Raw genomic sequence first — 19,963 nt, 5'->3', positions numbered from 1 at the left:
CTAATGTAAACTCACTCTCTGAAAACCATTCTCAAATAGACAATGAGTGTCATAAAGCAAGCATGTGAATGCTACACAAGTGGGAACCCACTAACTTCTTTGAAATAAAAAGTCATCACTTGTAGAGTTCACAGGTGACTGAGGGGAACAGCCGGAAGTGTGCTGCCAGCCACCATCTTTAGTTCTGGGAGACTGAGTTTACATGTTTTCCAAATGGCACAAGCCTCCTAACAGTCCAATGAATCAACAGACACTTGAGAAATATTAATAAACAACTTTTTATGAACTATTACTACAAAGAACTTCAGCAAGAGGGGAGAGAAAGTTTAGTGATCTTTTAGTAAACATTTTTAGCGTAACAGTCTTTGGGACCAGATAGTTTAAAAAAAAAAAAAAAAAAATGCTTATAAACACCATTGCTCCGTATTCAGCTGGTGTACACTAAAAACAGGATGATGGAAATACATGTTCTTAAAGCATTTCCACAGGAAATGTTCATATTTTTCATGACATTCTAAATCATTTAGCAATTACAATGCTACATTAGCTAAAACACAAGTATTCTTTATTGCACATTTCAAAGTAGTAAGGATGCTATAGCTTAAAAGGTGATTTTTATTTAGGGAAGAAATGACATTTCTGAATTGTTTGGCTCAAAAATGCATACTGCCAAGGCAGCTTAGTTCTAACAACAGATCTTTTAAAATAAACTTGGATTTTGAAGCCAATGAAATCCTTTACTGTAATGAATAATGCACAGTCCATTTTTTCTCCAATGAAACATCAGAGGTCATAGTTATGGGCTCTGCTTTAAAGCCGGTGAACAGTCCTGACTAGTGCTCTGAGAGGCCGGAGGAGGCTCATCTCTAGCGCCTGGCGGCAGTAAGTCTCTTGTGGCAGGTGGTGGTGGGTAATCCTGGGGAACATGGGTTGGGGGTGGTAATCGGGTACCAGGAATAAAGTACTCTCTTGGGCCAAGAGGACCTAAAGGTCTAAATGGTGCGTGTCCTGGTAAAAATTCCCGAGGGTGGAGTGGCAGGTCCCGTTTTCCTGGTGCAAATTCTCTTAAGCCTAGTGGTGGACGCATACCAGGGCCTGGAAAACAAAAATTATGTTGAGTAAATTCCTAGGAATATAGCTAAATTAAGACAATGCCAGGTATGTTAATATATTCTGTCATCCTTTTTTTTTTTTTTGGAGGCAGCGTCTTGCCTGTCAGCCAGGCTGGAGTGGAGTGAAGTGATCATGGCTCACTGCAGACTCCATCTCCTGGGCTCAATCGATCCTCCCACCTCAGACTCCGAGTAGCTGGGACGACAGGTGCAAACCACCACACCCAGCTAATTTTTGTATTTTTTGAAAAGACAGGGTTTCACCATGTTGCCCAGGCTAGTCTCAAACTCCTAGGCTCAAGGGATCCACCTGCCTCAGCCTCCCAAAGTGCTGGAATTACAGGCGTGAGCCACTGTGCCTGGCCTGTCATCTTTATCTTGAGATAGATTTGTACTTGGAAGTACTATATACCATAACAAGAAGACAGACTAAATATGGCTTCATTGCAACAAACATTTTGATAAATTCCATTGTTTACTACTGTATACTAAAAATTTATGTAGTAGCTCAAAATGTGCCTAATACATGCCATAAAAATCAAGGTGCTTGCCCTGCTGGAAAAGGTCTTCCAGCTTCATCTAATTAAATCAGCAGCATTCATCAGATAGCAGTTAAATTCTACCTTCTCTTTCATACTCCCTCGTTTGTATTCCCCAAGGTAAGGGTTAAGGGTTTTATCTTTCCCTCTCTAATACTCTGTGACCCACTGCTTATGCTTCTGTTATGGGTGATTAGAAGCTTTATGTTGTAGATTGTGTATATCTGTGACCTACAGGACATCTTAATTAGGGGATGTGTTTTATCTACCTTGCTATCCATTGCAGAACCTAGTACACAGCCAGAGATGTTCAAAAAACATGTGCTGAATATTTCTGGCTTTCTATAAATAGCCCCTTTCCTTGTTCTATTAGAGACAATTATTGCCCATCTAATCACAGGACATTATGCAGCACGCTTTGTGTCTTAAGAAACTTGGGGAGAAGTTACAATGTACTCAGTCAGCTTCATCGCTGCATTGCAAAGCCCTGCAATTGCACTTGTTTTAGCAAGGGATAGAGAGAGAGGATGACTATGCTTTACAAGTTAATTACTACTGTTCAGATCATCTTACCAAAGGGTGGAGGAATTGGCCGAGGCCCAAAAGGTCCACAGAGCTGAGGTGGTGGTCCATATCGAATGGGTGGTGGTATAGGGCCTGCCATGGGGGTGCTCATAAGAGGGACTCCTGGGAAAGGAGGGGGCCCTTTTGGAGTCATATTAACCTGCAGAGTAGAAGCAATTGAAGTTTTGAAATACTCTGGTATGACAGACAAAAGTACCAACACCAGTAAAAACTAAAATCCAGTGAAGCAGATGTCAGGCACTCGTCCAAAGAGCAGAATTAGTGCAACTACCACTCTCATTTGTTCCCACTGACAGCTTAGAAAGGTTAAAAGTATGTCACAGGAGTGAACACTTTTGCTATAATCGTATTATTGCTTATATCTGCAAATGGAAGGGAAAGGAAAGGTTATAAAGGGAAGTCTTTCCCGACGAATACTATTTCTAAGGCAGTCACTCCCTCTGCACATCCCTCCCATCAGAATAATTTCCATATTTAGAATGCAGAGAATGAAAGGGAATGAAAAATCCATTCTCTACCATGTAATAGCAATTATTCAGAGTACCTACAACAGGCCTTACATATGTTAACTCGAATTCTCCTATCTCTAAATCTCTAATAAGACCGTCTTGTTCTAAATATGCAGGAACACAGGCACAGAGAGTATTAGATAATTTGCTGACAGTCACACAGCAGGTAAGAAGCTGGGCTGGAATTCAATGCCAGGTTTGACTCCAAGGCCATGTTCTTTCCACCTCTACTTCTCCTCTCTAACAAAGTAGTCTCTACTCTCTTCGAAGTCTTCTACTTCAAAGGGGTCTTGGGTCTTATCCAAGCTGTCCTTGGATAAAAAGATTTCTCAAGAGATGTGTATTCCTGGAGTCATGTGCTGGAACTCCAAAGTCTTTTCCAAGAGAAACAATGTTATATACACAAATTACACAGGCACACTCTATTTACCTTCATTCACTAGTAATACTGTCTACTATGAGACACTGACTAATCATTTCCTATGGTAAAGTGGTTTGGAAACTCTCAATCATTAAAATAAATGTACTTTGATTTCAATACAGAGAAGCATGGTGAGGTATGATCAGAGGACTTACCAGCCTTAACAGCTACACAAGTTACAAGAGAATACGCTTATGTGAACACTGTTTAAGGACACTGCTGAGAACTGGCTCAATGGGTAATTATAGACTTCCACTATTCAGTATTTCCCTTCCAACAAGCATTCTTCTGTTATCAATCTGTAATTTCAGATCATTCAAAATAGGTTTTGCCTAGTATACAATTGGAGATATTCTTAAATAGCACGTTTCCAAATGAAGACATAATAATGAATTACACAATTTACAATGAATTTACTTTGCATAAGAGCATTAAACACTGAAATACACAAGAGTGGGGACTTTTCACTTTTGTTTAAGTTAATTACAGTTACAGCAAATGCTCTACACAGGTTAAATGTCTAACCAAACAGGAGAGAGGAGAAAAGGCCAACAAATCAGTCAGAGTTCAGCAACACTCCCAAGCCAAGGACAAAAGTAAGATCGGTATCACCAGGCAATTTCTAGCCCAGCTCAGTCCACACTTCTAAGTACTTACTGCTACTGGATGCTCAGCCGAAGATGTAATGCTGGGAACTGAGGGGACTTCAGGCTCTTGGAGAACAGTTTGCTTTTTTAGAAAAATAAATGAGATAGTACAGATAGAACACACAAATAGGAGATGAGGCAAAGAGAGAGTTGTGGGAAAAGCTAAATGTTCTTGAAATAACTACTCAAAATGGGTACATTTACCTTGCCTTCATCCATCACCCTGGTAGGGGAAGAGCCTCTTGAGCTGTTGTTCATCATGGCAGCTGTACCAGATCCTGGATCTGTTAAAGACCAGAGAACTGACATAGGCTTATTCTGACTTGTGTACTCTATGAAGAGGATAAAAAGAAATCCTCTCCGCACTTCCTGCATGGTTTTAGACTCTTTAAACACTCTTGCTCCCTTACCAGGAGAGGGTTTCCCAGATGCCTCAGCTGACCATCGAGGATGAGGCAGAGGCCCGTCCACAGATCCTTGTGAAAGAAATAACAGAGCCCTTGTATGTATTTTTCAGAAGAAATAACAAATTGTAGACAGGTTAGGGTTCAAGTCTATCTGGAAAGCAACATTAAAAACGGGTCTCCCGATACTCATGAAGGCAAATCATTTATAATTTATGCACGGACTTAAAGAATTGAAATAAGAAATGCCTTGCACTGAAAGAACAATAAACCCTGCACATTAATGACTCTGGTCTATACTTCAAGCTACAGACTTCTATATACAGTATTCTACATTGTGATTTTTGTTCAGTGTATATGTAATCTGACTTCCATATCTTACTATTATAGTCATATTTAGGATTTAAAATAGACTCAACAGCATTTCATACTATAGTAATCAGAAGTGGAAACATGTACGCCTCATAAACTATCAAGTGACTAAGGCAAATACAGTTGATTCTTGAACAATGCAGGGGTTAGGTGTGCTGATCCCCTGTGCAGTCAAAAACCCACATGTAACTTTTGACTCCCCAAAGCCTACCTACTAATAAATAGCCTACTATTGACCAGAAGCCTTACCAATAACATAAACAGTTGATTAACACATATTCTGTATATATATATATTGTATACTGTATTCTTACCTTAATAGAGTAAGCTAAAGAAAATGTTACTGAAATCCTAAGAGGAAATGTATGTACAATACTGTATTGTATTTGTCTATACTGTAAGTGTACAGGATCTGTTTACAAGATGAATCATCTGACAGAAATGACAGATAACTGCTGCTGCACACTCCAATCTATGGTATATATCAAAGCAATTCAACTTTTCTAGTAATATCATGACTTTGCTTCTTGAGAATACTTCCAGCATCACTAGTGGCATTTTATATGGGTCACATGGTGTTATTCAAGGTTTATGTTACTGCACTAAACATAAAAAATACACAAGAACCGTGAGAGATGTTTACATGGAGATTAACATCACACGGTGTTTAAAGCGGATACTTGCCACACTTGAGCACACTGCCATAGCAACAGGAAGTGGCTATGAAATTATTATGGTAGTACAGTGTGTACTACAGCTAACTTTATGCATTTATGATTTAATACTGTGTCTTTACATGTGTTTACTTTGTCCCAATTGTGAATGATGTCATGTATATCTGTGTTTGTGTGCAAGTTTTGATAAAATTTTTAAAATAGATTTTCGTATATTTTGCAATAGTATATGATAAAATAGACTAGTATCTACATATATTTTATGCATTCATGACATACCTAAATTTTTTAAAATATTTCTAGGCTGTGTGGTTCATCTGCAAGTTCTTTCAAATTATTGCAAAGTTCCAAAAAATTTCCCAAGGTAATCCAAAGTTACAAAAAATCCCAGAGTTTTTTGAAAAAACTCTGCTTATAAACGGACCTGCACAAATCAAACCTGTGTTGTTCAAGGGTCAGCTGTATTTGGGAGAGGAATCCCACAGAACTTTAATTTAAAGATAAAGGCTTACACTTCATAGTAAAAAAATTAAAAAGAAACAACAAAAGGACCTCAAGGGAAATAATAAATGCTTTCTTTTCTAAAACAAAGCTTGCAGTTGAATACTTATCCACCAAGACAAATTAAGAAATTTTCTTTTCTATACTGGACTGACCCAAATTCTAAAGTGTTGTTTGCATTAGAATCCTCAAATAAAAGGGAAAAAGCCACCTGAAACAGTATTGCAAGGAAACGTGAATGCTCACCAAATTCACTTCTAGGCATATCTCTTCGACTGAGAGTAGCAGAGAGCGGTCTCACAGGTGGCTCCACTGTCAGTGGAGGGGAGCATTCTCCACCACTCACAGGGGATGGGCCAAAAGAGCCATTCTGGCTCAGAGGACCTAAAGATGACAGCGTCTTGTTACCATTTTAAGACAGCCTTTTTTTTCTTAAGTTCTTGGGATTATTCCTAGGGTATCATAACCATTACACACAAAAACAAAAGTCATTTATATACATTTTATACCAAAAATAGATTGTTGCCCTTTACAAGGTGCTCCCTTACCTCTCCGGGGAGGGTTTTGTGTATTTGGTCTTCCCGGCATTGGTTTTACAATCACAGGTTCTTCTTGCAGCATTGCCATCTTTTGCGTTAATTCTAATAATCTTAAATATAGAGAAAGCGTATTTAAGAAAGACTTAAATATGAAACAGAAACCAATTCCTTAAGAGGTAACACTGAAAACACGGGCATCAAAGTCACATACTTGTGTCTCAGGTTGGTAGCTTCCCTTTTCTCTTCAGCTATAGCTCTTTCTGCAGCACGAGCTTTGAGCTATTGAAGAAATACATTCAAATTAAGTTCTAGGAGACTATGCACCAAATAAAGGAAAGAAAAAAGAAATCTTACCCAGTTTTCATGAGCTTTCTTCTCATGGGTAGCGATCTGAAAAAGATAATACATCACAAAATATGCTTACAGATTCATTATAATAGCCTGTATTAATTATCAGAGAATTCTGGGCACTAAAAAGGAGACTAGAATCATTACCTGGTTTTTAAATAACCGCTCTGTTTTCTGTAATTCATCCTCCATTTCTTCAATTCTCCGCCTAAGAATTACACTTGGCTTTATGAGTTGAAGCACGACAAATAAAAACCCAAACAATATGACTATGTTAACACTTACCCTAACAACTGTACCCTAATAGAGCTACTTTAACTGTTCCTAAATATGTTTCTCAAATAATCCTGTTATCTTCCACTATAAGCCTTTTTTTCCTTTTTTCATCCTTTAATTATATCATAAAAAAATTTCCCAAAGTTAGGACTACTGGGTCTATCAAATGGCAAAATCACTTTAATGGCTTTTGATACATCATACAACAAACTGCCCCCCTCCCCGCCCCTACCCCCAGAACTGTTTGCATGAACCAAGTTCCCTTACAGTTTTGCCAGCACTGAGTATTTGTTAATATTTTTCCATTTGTTAACTTAAAATTTAGTTTTTCTTTTGTGTGAATTTATGTATTCATGTCCTCTAACCATTTATTTATGCTTTTGTGCTAAAAAAAACTAGTTTCATTAGCCAGTGACACTGTCTTTAGAGGGTGAACTTACTTGTAAGTTTTTACTTCCTCTGCAGCCGAAACTGCCTTTTCGTCGGCAGCTGATAGCCTCTGCTCTCTTTCTTGCCGCTCATACTCTTCTTGACTTAATTTCCTAAGATAAAACTGGTTGTCAGTGAAAGTATTTCTCTTTTCCTCCTGGCATTCTGTCTGAATGCTCTATTAAAATGTCACTTCCTATCCTATTCTTAAAAATGCACAGATTATACAGAGTCATAGGAAGGAATTCAAACTGTCCTTTTGGATAAAAATCCAACTGGCCTGTTGATACATCACCTGTATTTTCTAATGTCTCATAATTCTTTCCTCACTAGTAAGTAAATGTAATTAAAAAACACTATGTGTCCCATGGGAAAGACTGTTGTGTTGAAATGATGAATGCCCACTTTTCTTCAATGTAGAAAGCCAGGACTGATCAACCTAACACAGTTAAGCTTATTAGGATACAACAGGATAACTACTTCTCTTATTTTTAACTATGGAAAAACCACTAATTAATTTTCTTATGGGCTGTTTCTCAATCCAAGACTGGTACCATGATAAAGACAGCCAATGAAAGGGCTTTTTAGAACATGCCTTCTAACTGTACAGTTAACCACAGAACATTTTCACACTTCAGATACGGAGCTCCCCTACCTATTTCAAAGGAATCATGATTAAGCAGAGAGACAAATCTGAGTATTGCCAATGTCTGTTGAACAGAAAAAGAATCCAAACTGTCCCGTAACGAGGGTGCTATGTACTGAAAATTGGTTTTAACCTGATAATTTTCAAGCTCAAGATGTCAACATACTGTAACACAGATCGTAAAGGCAGCAACATTTAATGGTTTAAAAGTGCTACTTGTAGTTACCCTTGTACTTCTTTACTTACAGTTCTGATACAAAAGATACTTGAAACTTTTCTATAAATTGGAAACAAAAATAGAGGAGCTGTAGTAAAAAAGGTTAACACCAAAGAGAAAAAAGTGTATGTATTCTTTTATAACTGCTCATTTAATATTTCAGCAAATATTTTGTGAGTGGTTATAATACACTAGTTACCTTATAAGAGGCTAAGATAAAAGTTTGGGTATGGTAAGTACCACCTCTGCACTAAAAGAGCTCACAGTTGAATGTATAAAAGGTACGTAAAAGAATAGAAGAATCCCTCTCTGACTCTGGCTTAGGAGGGGATGTGGAAAAAAGAAGTCTTAAAGAAAGAATCAAGAGAATTTTGCTTCTAATAATGGATGAGTTAGTCTGCAAACACTGAAAATAAGAACATATGGACAAAAATATAAAGAATGTGCTTGAAGGCATCAGAAAGGTAATAAGGCAGTGAAGAAAATCCAGTAGGAAAAACCACAGAATTATAAGTAAGTCTGGCATTTTAAGCCATCGTCCCCCAGGTTCGTCCACACAATAAAGATAAGCCAGACATATACGAAGGTTGAGAAGAACTTTCAACAGATCCCTGGGTTCAGAGAAACAAGAGATGGAGCTCAGGGCTGACAATGAGAAGGACCCCGAGAAAAAGCCCTAGGCTTTGGGTTGAGACCAGAAAAAAGCTGCATACTTGGGAGTACTGAATAGGCAATATAATGTCCTTTAAACAGACTAAGCCGTTTTTCAATGAACTTAATAGCTAACTGGAATAAAGTGATGACCACCTGCTAAAGGTAATCTCAAATCTTTTCTGTAGGATGATAACATCATCCGAGACCTCAAATTTCCCCTACAATTTTCATAAACAGCATTCACCACTCCATCAAAACCAACCAGGCATTCCATAAGACAAGACAATGTGATTGCAATCTAAAAGACAAGAGAAACAGACTCATAAGGGATCATAATAGGATTGCCACATAGATTTTAAAACAATTGTGCCTTATATATTGAAGGAAGTAAAAGTCAAGATTATGAATTTCAGCAGAGGATCAGAAACTATAGAAGTAAAAAATAGTAAGTGAAACCAAAAAGAACTCAATTAATGATTTCAGCAGATTAGATAACAGGTGAGACTTTAGCACACTGGAAGATAGGTCAGAAGAAAACATCCAGAATGAAGCAAATTCAGGATGTAGGAGCACTGGGCAAGGGGTAGGGATGAGGGATCCTAGTATGTTTAATTGGATTCTCAGGACAAGAGAGAATGAAATGGAATTAACATGTGAAAAAAGAGGCCCCAAATTCAAGAGATGTTTATAACCTCAAGCAGCATAAATGCAAAAGAAAAAGCAGCGGGGTAGGGGTGGAGGGGTGATGACAAAACCCTACATGAGGCACCTCCCAATAAAATTGCTGAAAAACCAAAAAGAAAAATGACTAAAGGCAGCTAGGGAAGGCAGGATATATTTGAAACAGAGAAAATAAGAATGATAATAGATTCTTCAAAGAAACTTTAAAACCAGAAGATAATTGGTTATCTTTAAAGTGCTGGTATTAAACAACTATCAAAATTCCATAACCAGTAGAAAGATCCTTTTAAGGCTGGGTGCAGTGGTTCACACCTGTAATCCCAGCACTTTGGGGGCCTGATGCAGGTGGATCACCTGAGGTTAGGAGTTCGAGACCAGTCTGACCAACATGGAGAAACCCCATCTCCACTAAAACAAAAAAAACCATGAAATTAGCTTGGCGTGGTGGTGCATGACTGTAATCCGAGCTATTCAGGAGGCTGAGGCAGGAGAATCACTTGAACCTGGGAGGCAGAGGTTGCAATGAGCAGAGATCGCGCTGTTGCACTCCAGCCTGGGCAACAAGAGCGAAACTCTGTCTCAAAAAAAAAAAAAAAGATCCTTTTAAAATAGAGTCAAAATAAAGATATTTTCATACAAAAATAAACTCACTGAACCTGAATTAAGGTATATTCTTCAAATAGAATGACAGTGATCGCAAATGGAAGACTGAAGATGTAGGAGAATAAAGTATGATAGTAACTATAAATATGTATGTAAATTGAGTATCAGCAGGATAGCACTGTAAAACACAAAACATTTTGTGGAGTTTGAGCTCTGTAGAGCATTACAATACATTACCACAATAATATTTAAGTCAAGAGGAAGTTAAAGCCCAGAAAGAGGTAACTCCTTGGCCTGGTGCCTGGTGTGGTGGTTCACGCCTGTAGTCCCAGCACTTTGGGAAGCTGAGGTGGGCGGATCATGAGGTCAAGAGATTGAGACCATCCTGGCCAACATGGTGAACCCCGTCTCTGAAACAAAATACATCTCTACTAAAAATATAAAAATTAGCCAGGCATGGTGGCGGGTGCCTGTAGTCCCAGCTACTTGAGGCAGGAGAATCGCTTGAACCCAGGAGGCAGAAGTTGCAGTAAGCCGAGATTGCACCACTGCACTCCGGCCTGCCGACAGAGAGAGACTCTGTCTCAAAAAAAAAAGAAAGGTAACTCCTCTATGAAGAAAGAGGTAACTTCCTTATGTCACTTTGTAATAAGTCCAGGATACACACTGTGGCCTTTAAGACAAGTAGAACAACTTGTAACCACCAAACTTAAATAGAGAAGAGCAGAAGAATTTAAAATACCCTAACAATTCAAAAAAAGGAAAAAGGAACACAGAACAGGCCATCAAATAAAGAGCAGATACCAATACGTAGATTTAAACTCAAATATATTTTAGGAATTACATTTAAGAAGCAAATGAGTGCTCAGTCTGTGTAGCTACCTATTTATTTATGCTATTCACTCCAGAAAAGATTTTCAGGAGCATGAACATGTGAGTAGGTAGGTGACTGCCAGGCAGAAATAATAAAGGACATTTTTACTGCAGAAAAAACAGCATAAATAAACACAAAGAAGTTTAGAGTGACATGGAGGAACTGTTGAGTGTCTACAGTTCAAGAAGCATCAGAAGAAACCACAGGAAGTGCACCTGGAGAGGCAGCTCAGGGCTAGCTGAGGGGAAAGTGGCCCTGTAACTGTTAAGGAGTATGGAATTGACCCTCAAGGGAATGGAGCATACTTGATAGATTTCAAGCACATAATGACACGGACAGACTTGTATTTTAGAAAGTTCACTCTAGCAGCTATAGAGACAATCAGAATTTGGAAGCAGATGTATAAGAAAGACTGAAGGTAGATAGGTGATTAGCTAGGGGACTGGCATAAAAGATGACAAGGGCCTGAACACACACAGTGACTTTAGGGGTGGACAGCAGAGTACAAATCACACATGGAGACTGAATGAATATTGTGGCACATAAACGGGTTAACTGGATCATGAAGAAAAACAGTTGCCATTTAAGTAATTCACAATACTATTGGAGGCAGAGAAGTGCTCTTTTTAAAAAAGTAATGAAATGAGGAATGTCTCTCTGAAGCAGGACAGGCATTCATTTAGAGGCTGGCCTGAGCAAAATCTGGAAAATCTAAACTGGCTGCTTGGTGAGCAAAGAATTAGAGAAAAAGTTAATGGTATAGTTTTAATGTTTAATGGCATATGGCAGTAGCAGACTAAGCATTTTAAAAGGCTAAATTTGCTTAGCAAGAGAGGTCTTCTCACACACTGCCATATACACCATAGAGTAAAATATAAGAGCAAACACAAAAAGAAACTGCCACAGACAACCTATTTTTAGAGAATTCAGATGTTTTTGTGGAGAAAAAACTTGAAATGAATTATAAAAATATAGTTTTCAAAAGATACCTAGCTCAAAATTTGAGATGTGTATTTCAGAAGATTAGTATCTAAATATATACACCAAATAGTTCTATATTCAAAACTCCTCATCTTTGCCACAATTACGTTTAGTCTGAATATTTGACTCTGTGGAGTCTAATGTACCTTTAATAAGTAAAATTTCCTTTTTAAGTTTTTATTCTACTAAAACATATATCATATAAATCACTCAGACTTTTTAAAGGAAATTACATAATTGACCACAAAGAAAGGAAAGTGAAATAAGTGGTGGAGCCACAGAAAAGGCATGGACAGATCTTCAAAAGAGAAGCACTTCCACAGCAGTAACTGTCAGTACCAGTCAACTGCTCCCCCTTACATGAGTTACAGGCAACAGTTTCTGACAACTGGTTAGAAAGGAAAGAAAAATGCAGGTTATGAGAAACAAAGCAGATAGGAAGAAAGACAAATTTGTACTAATTAGAGATGGAAAAAAGTATAAATAATCCTAAAAAAGATAACATTGTCTGTATTAGTACACCTTTATTTAGTCACATGACAGTGAACAATAAATGATGAAAATCTTACTTTTGCAAAGCCATCTCCTTCTGCTGATACAGTTCATTCAGAATCTCCACTTTCTGCTTCAGGGTTCTGCACTCATCTTCCAGTCCATCTTTGGCAGATTGTAGTGAGTTGCGGTCATCTTCCAATTTCTTTATCTGGTCTGTAAAGGGTAAAACATTTGAGCTCTATGTGTGTGCACAAGAACTTGAGAACTTGGTTGGGGGTTTGGTGCTGAGAGGAATGAGAGGTATGAAAGCAGGAAACCACTCTTTATCTGTCTAATGCAATTTTGCATCTTTCCAATATATAGCAATTTCTTCTGAAGAAGCAACCTACCTTCCAGGTTACATTTAGTGGACATGGAGGCTCTTAGCTTAAGTTGTAAAAGTTTTAGATCCTCTTCAACTACCGATATTGCAGTCTGTGTCTAAAAATTACAGAAGAGAGAAGTATTCATATAAGTGAGACATAGTAAAAGCATTCACAGGCACTTATGGGACTCTGAAAAAGGATTATACCCGAGAGACATCCATCATCTGCTTAATTTGATTTTTCATCTTCTCATTCCGGTCACCTAAAAAACAAAAAACTTTCATTGCTTTTTCTTCCCTTGCGTTTTAAATCTGTATTTTCTTGATTTATGCAAAACTAAACAATTATCATGTTCAAACATTTAAAGAACAAACAAAAATAGAACACGATTAGACTGACTTTTAAGAGAACTGCAAACCTAGATTCAAAAAGTGAATTCCCATTTGCACAATAAACATGTTACACATGCCATTCTTCAGCAAGAAGAAACATGTGAGATAAAGCTCTTTCTTCTATCTCAGATCTATCTCTACCTGGGCTTAGTAAGTGTCTTATTCAGAAAGATTCCCTCCTATTCTCCTCCAGAATCTGCTATCAGGTGTGGTTTAAAACACTCACTACGTAAGCAATATCCAACTTGACAGACAACATCTAGAAACACTTTCCTCATCAGTAAACACTACTACCCTATAGCTTCCACTCTCATGGCCTTAGTTTCTGGATCCAACCACCTCAGTACTCTTAAAACCAGTTGTGGTTTTCTCTCATGGCCTTAGTTATGCCTCCAATCACCTTAGCACTCTTAAAACCAGTTGTGGGCCTTAAAACCAAACAGCTCCTGAGATGACAAGTTTTAAAATGTTATCTCCATGAAATTGAGAAATACAGTTTCTACTACTGTATATGTTCAATACTTAGAGGTGTAAGACATGACCAGTGCAGCTCCCATGCACCCTTCTAGTCTCAATGGGATGTAAAAACAAAGTCAGTGTTCCTTGCATGCTTATTGCTACACCATACCCTAGCAATCCACCTCTGCTCAATGCAAATAGACATATACACAAATCCAGTGATATGTGTTAACAACTCTAAAGCTTAAGAGGAAACGCAGCCAGCTGAAAAGTAGCATTAGTGTACTTAAAGATAGGAAGGGAAAAGGGGTCCATCCTCCTTGAGACTGATCTTACCTGCCACTTCTCCATTTGCTAATTCATCTGCATCATTTCCTCCTTTATTTTGACCCTCAGATTCAGATTCACACTCTAATCGATTCAACTGTGTAATGCAATTAGTCAAAGCCTAGAAAAGAAGTAGAAGGGCATTAAGAGTCTTTCCATTTTAGTTCAACAGATTTCATGACAATTCACAAGAATTAAGCTTGTATTCATGAGAATGTACTTACATTAATATTATCATCCTTGTGAGTAAGAGCTACTTCCAAATCTTTCTGAGACTTCTCAAATGATTTGATTTGCTCACTGAGCTCAGCATGTAATTTACTCCAGTCTTCGATTTCCTGCTGCAACTGAAAAGTTAAAACACATGATTCCCATAGGTTAGGGCTTTTGCACTGGGGGCAAGACCAAGTGAATGAGACAGGGAGGTAAGGAGCAATGCCTCTCCTTAGCCTATCACTATGGGCTAAGACCTTGGTTAAGTGGGAGGAGAGAGTGACCCCAATCCTCAGAGCTGTAGTGAGAACATCAGAGCTGACAAGGAAATTGATCTCATTTATTGCACCCTTCAGAAAATTATAGCCAACTCAAATAATTCACTTCCAGAAGGAACCGAAGGGCTCATCCTACTCTCTCTCAAGTCTAGACTCCTGATCATGTAACCCTCCCTTGGCTAGTGAAGCAGTAACTACTAAAAGGAGGGTGATAAAATATCTAATTCTTAGGTCTAAAAAGTCAATCTATTACCCACTTAAGGCTACTCAAGTTAATAGTAATTGGTATTTGACAAAACAAGACTAAACATTCTGACGGGCAAAATAAATTGTACAGAACAGAAAATCCAGAACAGACAGAAAATGTATACCTATACTCAATTTTGGAAGTATAGTTTAAACTTTGCATATCTAAGAACAGAATCCTGCATGTACATTACTTTAAAAATAGATCTGAAAAAAGGCATTCATGTGATATGATACTGGGTTCTCTATTTACATGACCCAGGACATGTACTTTCCTTTACCTGCTCTTTTTTCTTCTTAAGCCTAGCATTTTCTTCTTGAACCCGATGGCATTCAGACTTCACCTTCTCTTCACTAAGCTTAGCTTCATTAAGTGCAATTTGAACCTAATGCAAAACACTCCTATTAGTGAATTAATTCCAAAGAAAACCAAAAAAAGTTACTTTCCCAACCCAACATCACGTAGTTTTCATTTTTTGCACATTTAGCATATGTCAAATTTTTGCTCCTCAATAAAACTATGATGTAGTTTTAATATCCTGCAGGAATTATAGTCAGCTTTACCTCTGAAAATTCTGAAGCATTCATGGAAATAACATCTTTTAACTTCTCTATAGATTTCTTGTTTTCTGATATCTGCCATGTTAAAACAGAACACAAAATGCATATTAGGATTTCAGTAGAAATACTGGGATATACACTAAAAAGAGGAAACATCACTGAAGTATATCCCAGAGCCATCCTATGTTTCAGGTAAAAGCAGGGTTTTCAGTTTTGCCCTAGGGAAAAATCAAGAACTTAAAGAGGTAAGGGAAAATAATCAAAGGCATCAGTATTTCATGGCATACACAACCTTCCTTGTTAGAATAAAATGTGGTAGATGGCGAGACTAAAAGATGAAAGAAAAGAAACTGAAAAAACTTTCAAGTTAACCAGTTCAAATCAATGTGATTTTTTTTCCCTTGGGGCAAGAGAGAAAAAAAAAATCCCCAAGGTACTTTAAAAATTCTCTTGCCTAAATTAAAAATGGTAGAATTGGAGTGAGAATAGACAGGTCATGCATATACAAGAGTTCCAAATAATTTATGAAGATCCTGGCTCCTCAAGGGGATGGAGCATAATCCTTCACTTTTTAACTGTGGGCTGTGTTACTAACTTCCTTCCAAAGAGTACAATAATGCAAAAGGTTAAAAAAAAAAGTAATTTTACAGTGAAGAAACCTGGCAATACTAAGCTCAGTGAGGTCATAAAGATTAATAGGATGTGATGTGGGATTTATGGGAACCCTCTTTACTATCTTTGCAATTTTTATGTCATTCTGAAACTATTCTATTAATAAAGTAAAATGCTTATAGTGAAAAAAAAAAAAAAACTTTGCAAAATAAAACAAAACAAAACACAAGGACTGTTCAACTGGGTTGTGGTTTCTTAGTTGCTCCACATGTTTTGGAGGGCAGAGCCAAGCAATACAACAATGACCTAGGGTTGAGAACCAAAATACTTCCTAGGCCCATAAGAGTAACTTCTTGTGTAAGTACTTAAAATCCCACAAAAACGGACAGAAGTAGGTTCAACTTCCCTGACTCGCACTCTTACTTCACAGAACACCATGGAAAATAAAAAGTTCAACTCCATCTACAGAGTTCAAAAACCAAATTATTAGTAACACTTAGCAGCAAAACTCTTACCAAATCCTGATTCTTGACATTCTGTTCTCTCTCAGATTCTAACATAACACGAAGATTTTTAGCTGTGTCACCCAGAATTTCATTATTTTTTTCAAGTGTCTTGATTTTATCCTACAAAAAAGATACTAAGATTAGTTATACTCATTAATTTTTACTTTTGTTTTAAAATGTAATCCCCAAAGGAAGTTTTTACCTTAAATTTAATTGCTTCATCAGAGAGAATCATATTTTGTTTCCTGGTTTCTTGAACATGTTTCTTTGATTCCTTGATCTACAAAAAATAAAGCATTCAGAATCCAGAAATATAAAGTATTGTGCTATTGGAACTTACTTTGAAGTGACTGACCTCATATAGAAGAAAATAGTGCTTTACACACATGATTGCTTAAGATCTGGATGGTTTATAGGAATTAATGGAATAATAAATATTATTTTAAAATACCATAGGAACTGAACTATAAGGTGAAAATAATTCAAGCTGGGACCATGGGAAAAAAAACAAAAGAATAATTATACCTTCTGTTCATAATTTGACAATTTCTGTACAAGTTCTGTATTTTCTTTCATAATAATCTTCAACTTCTCAGAAATCTGCTGTTCAGTGACTGAAAAAAGAAAATATATAAGGTTATTATGATCACTAAATGAAACTGAATTACCCAATGTATCAGCAGAAAGACATGTTATCTGGCACTATGAGGAAAAAGAACTTCTTAGCATAATTATTACAGTTTTGAAATGTGATATGGTTTGGATTCTGTCCCCACCAAATCTCAAGTCAAATTATAGTCCCCAATGTTGGAGGTGGGGACTGGTGGGAGGTGACTGGATTATAGGGGTGATTTCTCATGAGTGGTTTATCACCATCCCTGTGGTGCTGTTCTTGTGACAGTGACTGAGTTCTTGTGGAGTCTGGTTGTTTAAAAGTGTGCAGCACCTCCCCGCTCACTCTGTCTTGCTCCTGGCTCCTGCCATGTAAGACGGCCTGCTCTTGCTTTGCCTCCTGCTATGGGTAAAAGCTCCCTGAGGCCTCCCCAGAAGCAGATGCCACTATGCTTCCTGTATAGCCTGCAGAATTATGAGCTAATTAAACCTCTTTCTCATAAATTACCCAGTCTCAGGTATTTCTTTTTTTGACACAGGGTCTCAGTCTGTTGCCCAGGCTGGAGTTCAGTGGCACAATCTCAGCTCACTGCAAACTCCACCTCCCAAGCTCAAGCAATTCTCCTGTCTCAGCCTCCCAAGTACCTGAGACCACAGGTGTGTGCCACCACATCCAGCTAATTTTTGTATTTTTTTAGAGATGGGGATTCTCCATGTTGCCCAGGCTGGTCTCAAACTCCTGGGCTCAAGCAATCCTCCTGTCTCAGCCTCCCAAAGTGTTGAGATTACAGGTACAAGCCATTATACCTGGCCTTGGGTATTTCTATCCAGCAGTGTGAGAACAGATTAATGCAAAAAGCAATCTGCTAATAGGAATAAGAATGTAAAACTATTGTTACAATTTAATAAAAATATAATAAGAATCTTTATTTCAATGAGAGTCTAATTTAAATTTATTTCCAAGATGGGAAACACAGTAAAATGTTATAGGTCAATCAATATTCCTCCCTGCATGAAGCATTTTTCTTCTCAGAAAATGGCATCGCTTCAAATATGTCATTTGCAAAGAGAAACAGAAAATGCAAGCATGCTGATTCATATTTCTAGTCCTGAAATTATCTACCTAAATAAATATTTAATGTACTAAATCATTAGCACAGAAAAACTGGTCACATGTAATAAACTAGTACATCAACGTTTAAGGTAAATCTGCCCCCAATGAAACTAATCTTCTCCCTACTCCCGTAACTTGTTCCTCCTCATCTCCTATCTCAGTTGGTAGCATCACCATTTATTCTATCATCCAAGATAGCAACCTAGGAATAGGAAAGTTTTCAGAAGCTGTAAGTGAGTCAGACATCAGAAGTCACTAAAACTACTTACATATAAAACCCATATCAAACACCAATATAGAGGGAATAGGACAAATAACAAAACAAGGCTAAAGATTTACCTTGATATACTCTACTCTTTACCTAGAAAAGAGAAATAAAAATTAAATTTTACGTCAAACATTTCATTAATAGGTGTATATAGTTCCTAACACAACAGTTGGAATTGTAACCAAATGAGAATTTAATAAGTTTGTTTTAGCATAATAAATCCACAAGATTAAAAAAATTAAAAAGGTTGAAAAGCATTTCAAATTTAAGCAGTAGTGATATGTTACAGTCTGACAGATAAAGCACTAAGATAAATATCTTACTCTGCAGCTAAAGATATGTTTACATATCTAAACGAACACCAGTCTTATGAAATGAGCACTTAACTTGAATAATAGAAATGGCTAATATTTTTATAATAAATATATGAACGTTTTATTTACTCAAAGTCACTTATTTGACAACTCCAAAGAGCCAGAATGAAATCTAAAAACACTGACTACTCAAAAAGACTCTGAGGAAACAAAATTAAAGGTATAATCTTTGTACTAAGATACACCTCTTTTGCTTTCCCGAAAATATCTCAGAAATCCTATTCAAAGTTGATTATTGGCTGAATTTAGAAACAATTCTATTAACACTAAGGTAGATCATTTGACTTTCTTAGACCACTAAAAACAGTGCTCATGAACCTGACAGGGAAGGGAAGATTGCTAGAGGAAAATGCACAAGCAACAAGAGAAATGACAACTATCATCTTCCTGAAAGGGCAAAACCCAAATCATCCCCCAAAGACAGCACTAAATTATGGGACAATAAAAGCCAAGCAGGAACTAATTTTTAAAAAAGAATATTACTAAATTTCTTTGCAACCCAGAACATATCCCTTTCAAATGTTATAAATGGTGATGAGATACTAACACCAGTTCACAAATCACCCATAATAATCTCACTAAATTAATATACTGTTTACATAATACACTGTATAATGTACTGTATTATATATAGTAATTAATATACTGTATACATAATAATTACAGCATCCAAATCTCACTTAAAATACTATTATTATAGGAATATGCATTCAGAAATTTCCAACATGGAAAGAAATCACTATCTCTCTAACGGCCTTGCTAATGAGAGTAAACTTCCTGTGCTCCATTTCACCCAAACTAACAGGCAAGCAGAGACCGAGGTCCCAAAAACTCAAATGCTGAGGCTGAGGAACAGCAGTTAGGACAGAGAGCCTATATAACTTTCTGAAAAACAAATAAGGTGTTAGATTTTTTTTTTTATTAATAAATAGGAGAAATAAGAGTGGGAAATGTAAAATGTTTTCACCTTTTCCCCTTCCATTTACCGTTCGATTCTCCCTTTTTATCTGAGAAAAAGGCCCGTGAGGTTTGAGAAAGCCTCACAGGAAAAAAGACCCTTCTTTATAAGTGATTTTACAATCAACTGTGAAAGCAGAGAAAAATTATTAACGATGATATATGTGATATA

General features: G+C 37.1%; 1 protein-coding gene across 7 annotated transcripts in view; it reads right to left on the bottom strand.

Annotated features, from left to right (window-relative positions):
- Positions 1 to 262: 262 nt before the first annotated feature.
- The window catches only part of MIA3 (MIA SH3 domain ER export factor 3), a 53,851-nt gene continuing 34,150 nt past the window's right edge, over positions 263 to 19,963 (bottom strand). For 2 of the 7 annotated variants that reach the window (XM_012459720.3, XM_021677284.2), the window contains 22 exons: positions 18,532 to 18,553; positions 16,992 to 17,080; positions 16,669 to 16,746; positions 16,476 to 16,586; positions 15,352 to 15,423; positions 15,069 to 15,173; positions 14,275 to 14,397; positions 14,060 to 14,171; positions 13,079 to 13,134; positions 12,897 to 12,987; positions 12,582 to 12,720; positions 7,368 to 7,469; positions 6,799 to 6,859; positions 6,658 to 6,693; positions 6,515 to 6,582; positions 6,313 to 6,413; positions 6,011 to 6,148; positions 4,224 to 4,289; positions 4,018 to 4,097; positions 3,824 to 3,895; positions 2,225 to 2,375; positions 263 to 1,095 (listed from right to left, as the gene is read on the bottom strand). In XM_012459720.3, the coding sequence (XP_012315143.2) occupies positions 797 to 1,095; positions 2,225 to 2,375; positions 3,824 to 3,895; positions 4,018 to 4,097; positions 4,224 to 4,289; positions 6,011 to 6,148; positions 6,313 to 6,413; positions 6,515 to 6,582; positions 6,658 to 6,693; positions 6,799 to 6,859; positions 7,368 to 7,469; positions 12,582 to 12,720; positions 12,897 to 12,987; positions 13,079 to 13,134; positions 14,060 to 14,171; positions 14,275 to 14,397; positions 15,069 to 15,173; positions 15,352 to 15,423; positions 16,476 to 16,586; positions 16,669 to 16,746; positions 16,992 to 17,080; positions 18,532 to 18,553 (2,172 nt within the window). In that variant the 3' untranslated portion in view covers positions 263 to 796. Of the gene's footprint in view, positions 1,096 to 2,224; positions 2,376 to 3,823; positions 3,896 to 4,017; positions 4,116 to 4,223; positions 4,290 to 6,010; positions 6,149 to 6,312; positions 6,414 to 6,514; positions 6,583 to 6,657; positions 6,694 to 6,798; positions 6,860 to 7,367; positions 7,470 to 12,581; positions 12,721 to 12,896; positions 12,988 to 13,078; positions 13,135 to 14,059; positions 14,172 to 14,274; positions 14,398 to 15,068; positions 15,174 to 15,351; positions 15,424 to 16,475; positions 16,587 to 16,668; positions 16,747 to 16,991; positions 17,081 to 18,531; positions 18,554 to 19,963 lie in introns of all 7 variants that reach the window. The other 5 variants (XM_012459723.3, XM_012459724.3, XM_012459719.3 and 2 more) reach the window with 4 other exon arrangements.

The sequence above is a fragment of the Aotus nancymaae genome, unplaced genomic scaffold (assembly GCF_030222135.1).
Source record: "Aotus nancymaae isolate 86718 unplaced genomic scaffold, 86718_ANA_hifiasm-v0.15.2.pri h1tg000032l_0, whole genome shotgun sequence".
Lineage (NCBI taxonomy): Eukaryota > Metazoa > Chordata > Mammalia > Primates > Aotidae > Aotus > Aotus nancymaae.
The sequence above is the reverse complement of the archived record's forward strand: the minus strand, read 5'-3'. Positions and strand labels throughout refer to the sequence as shown.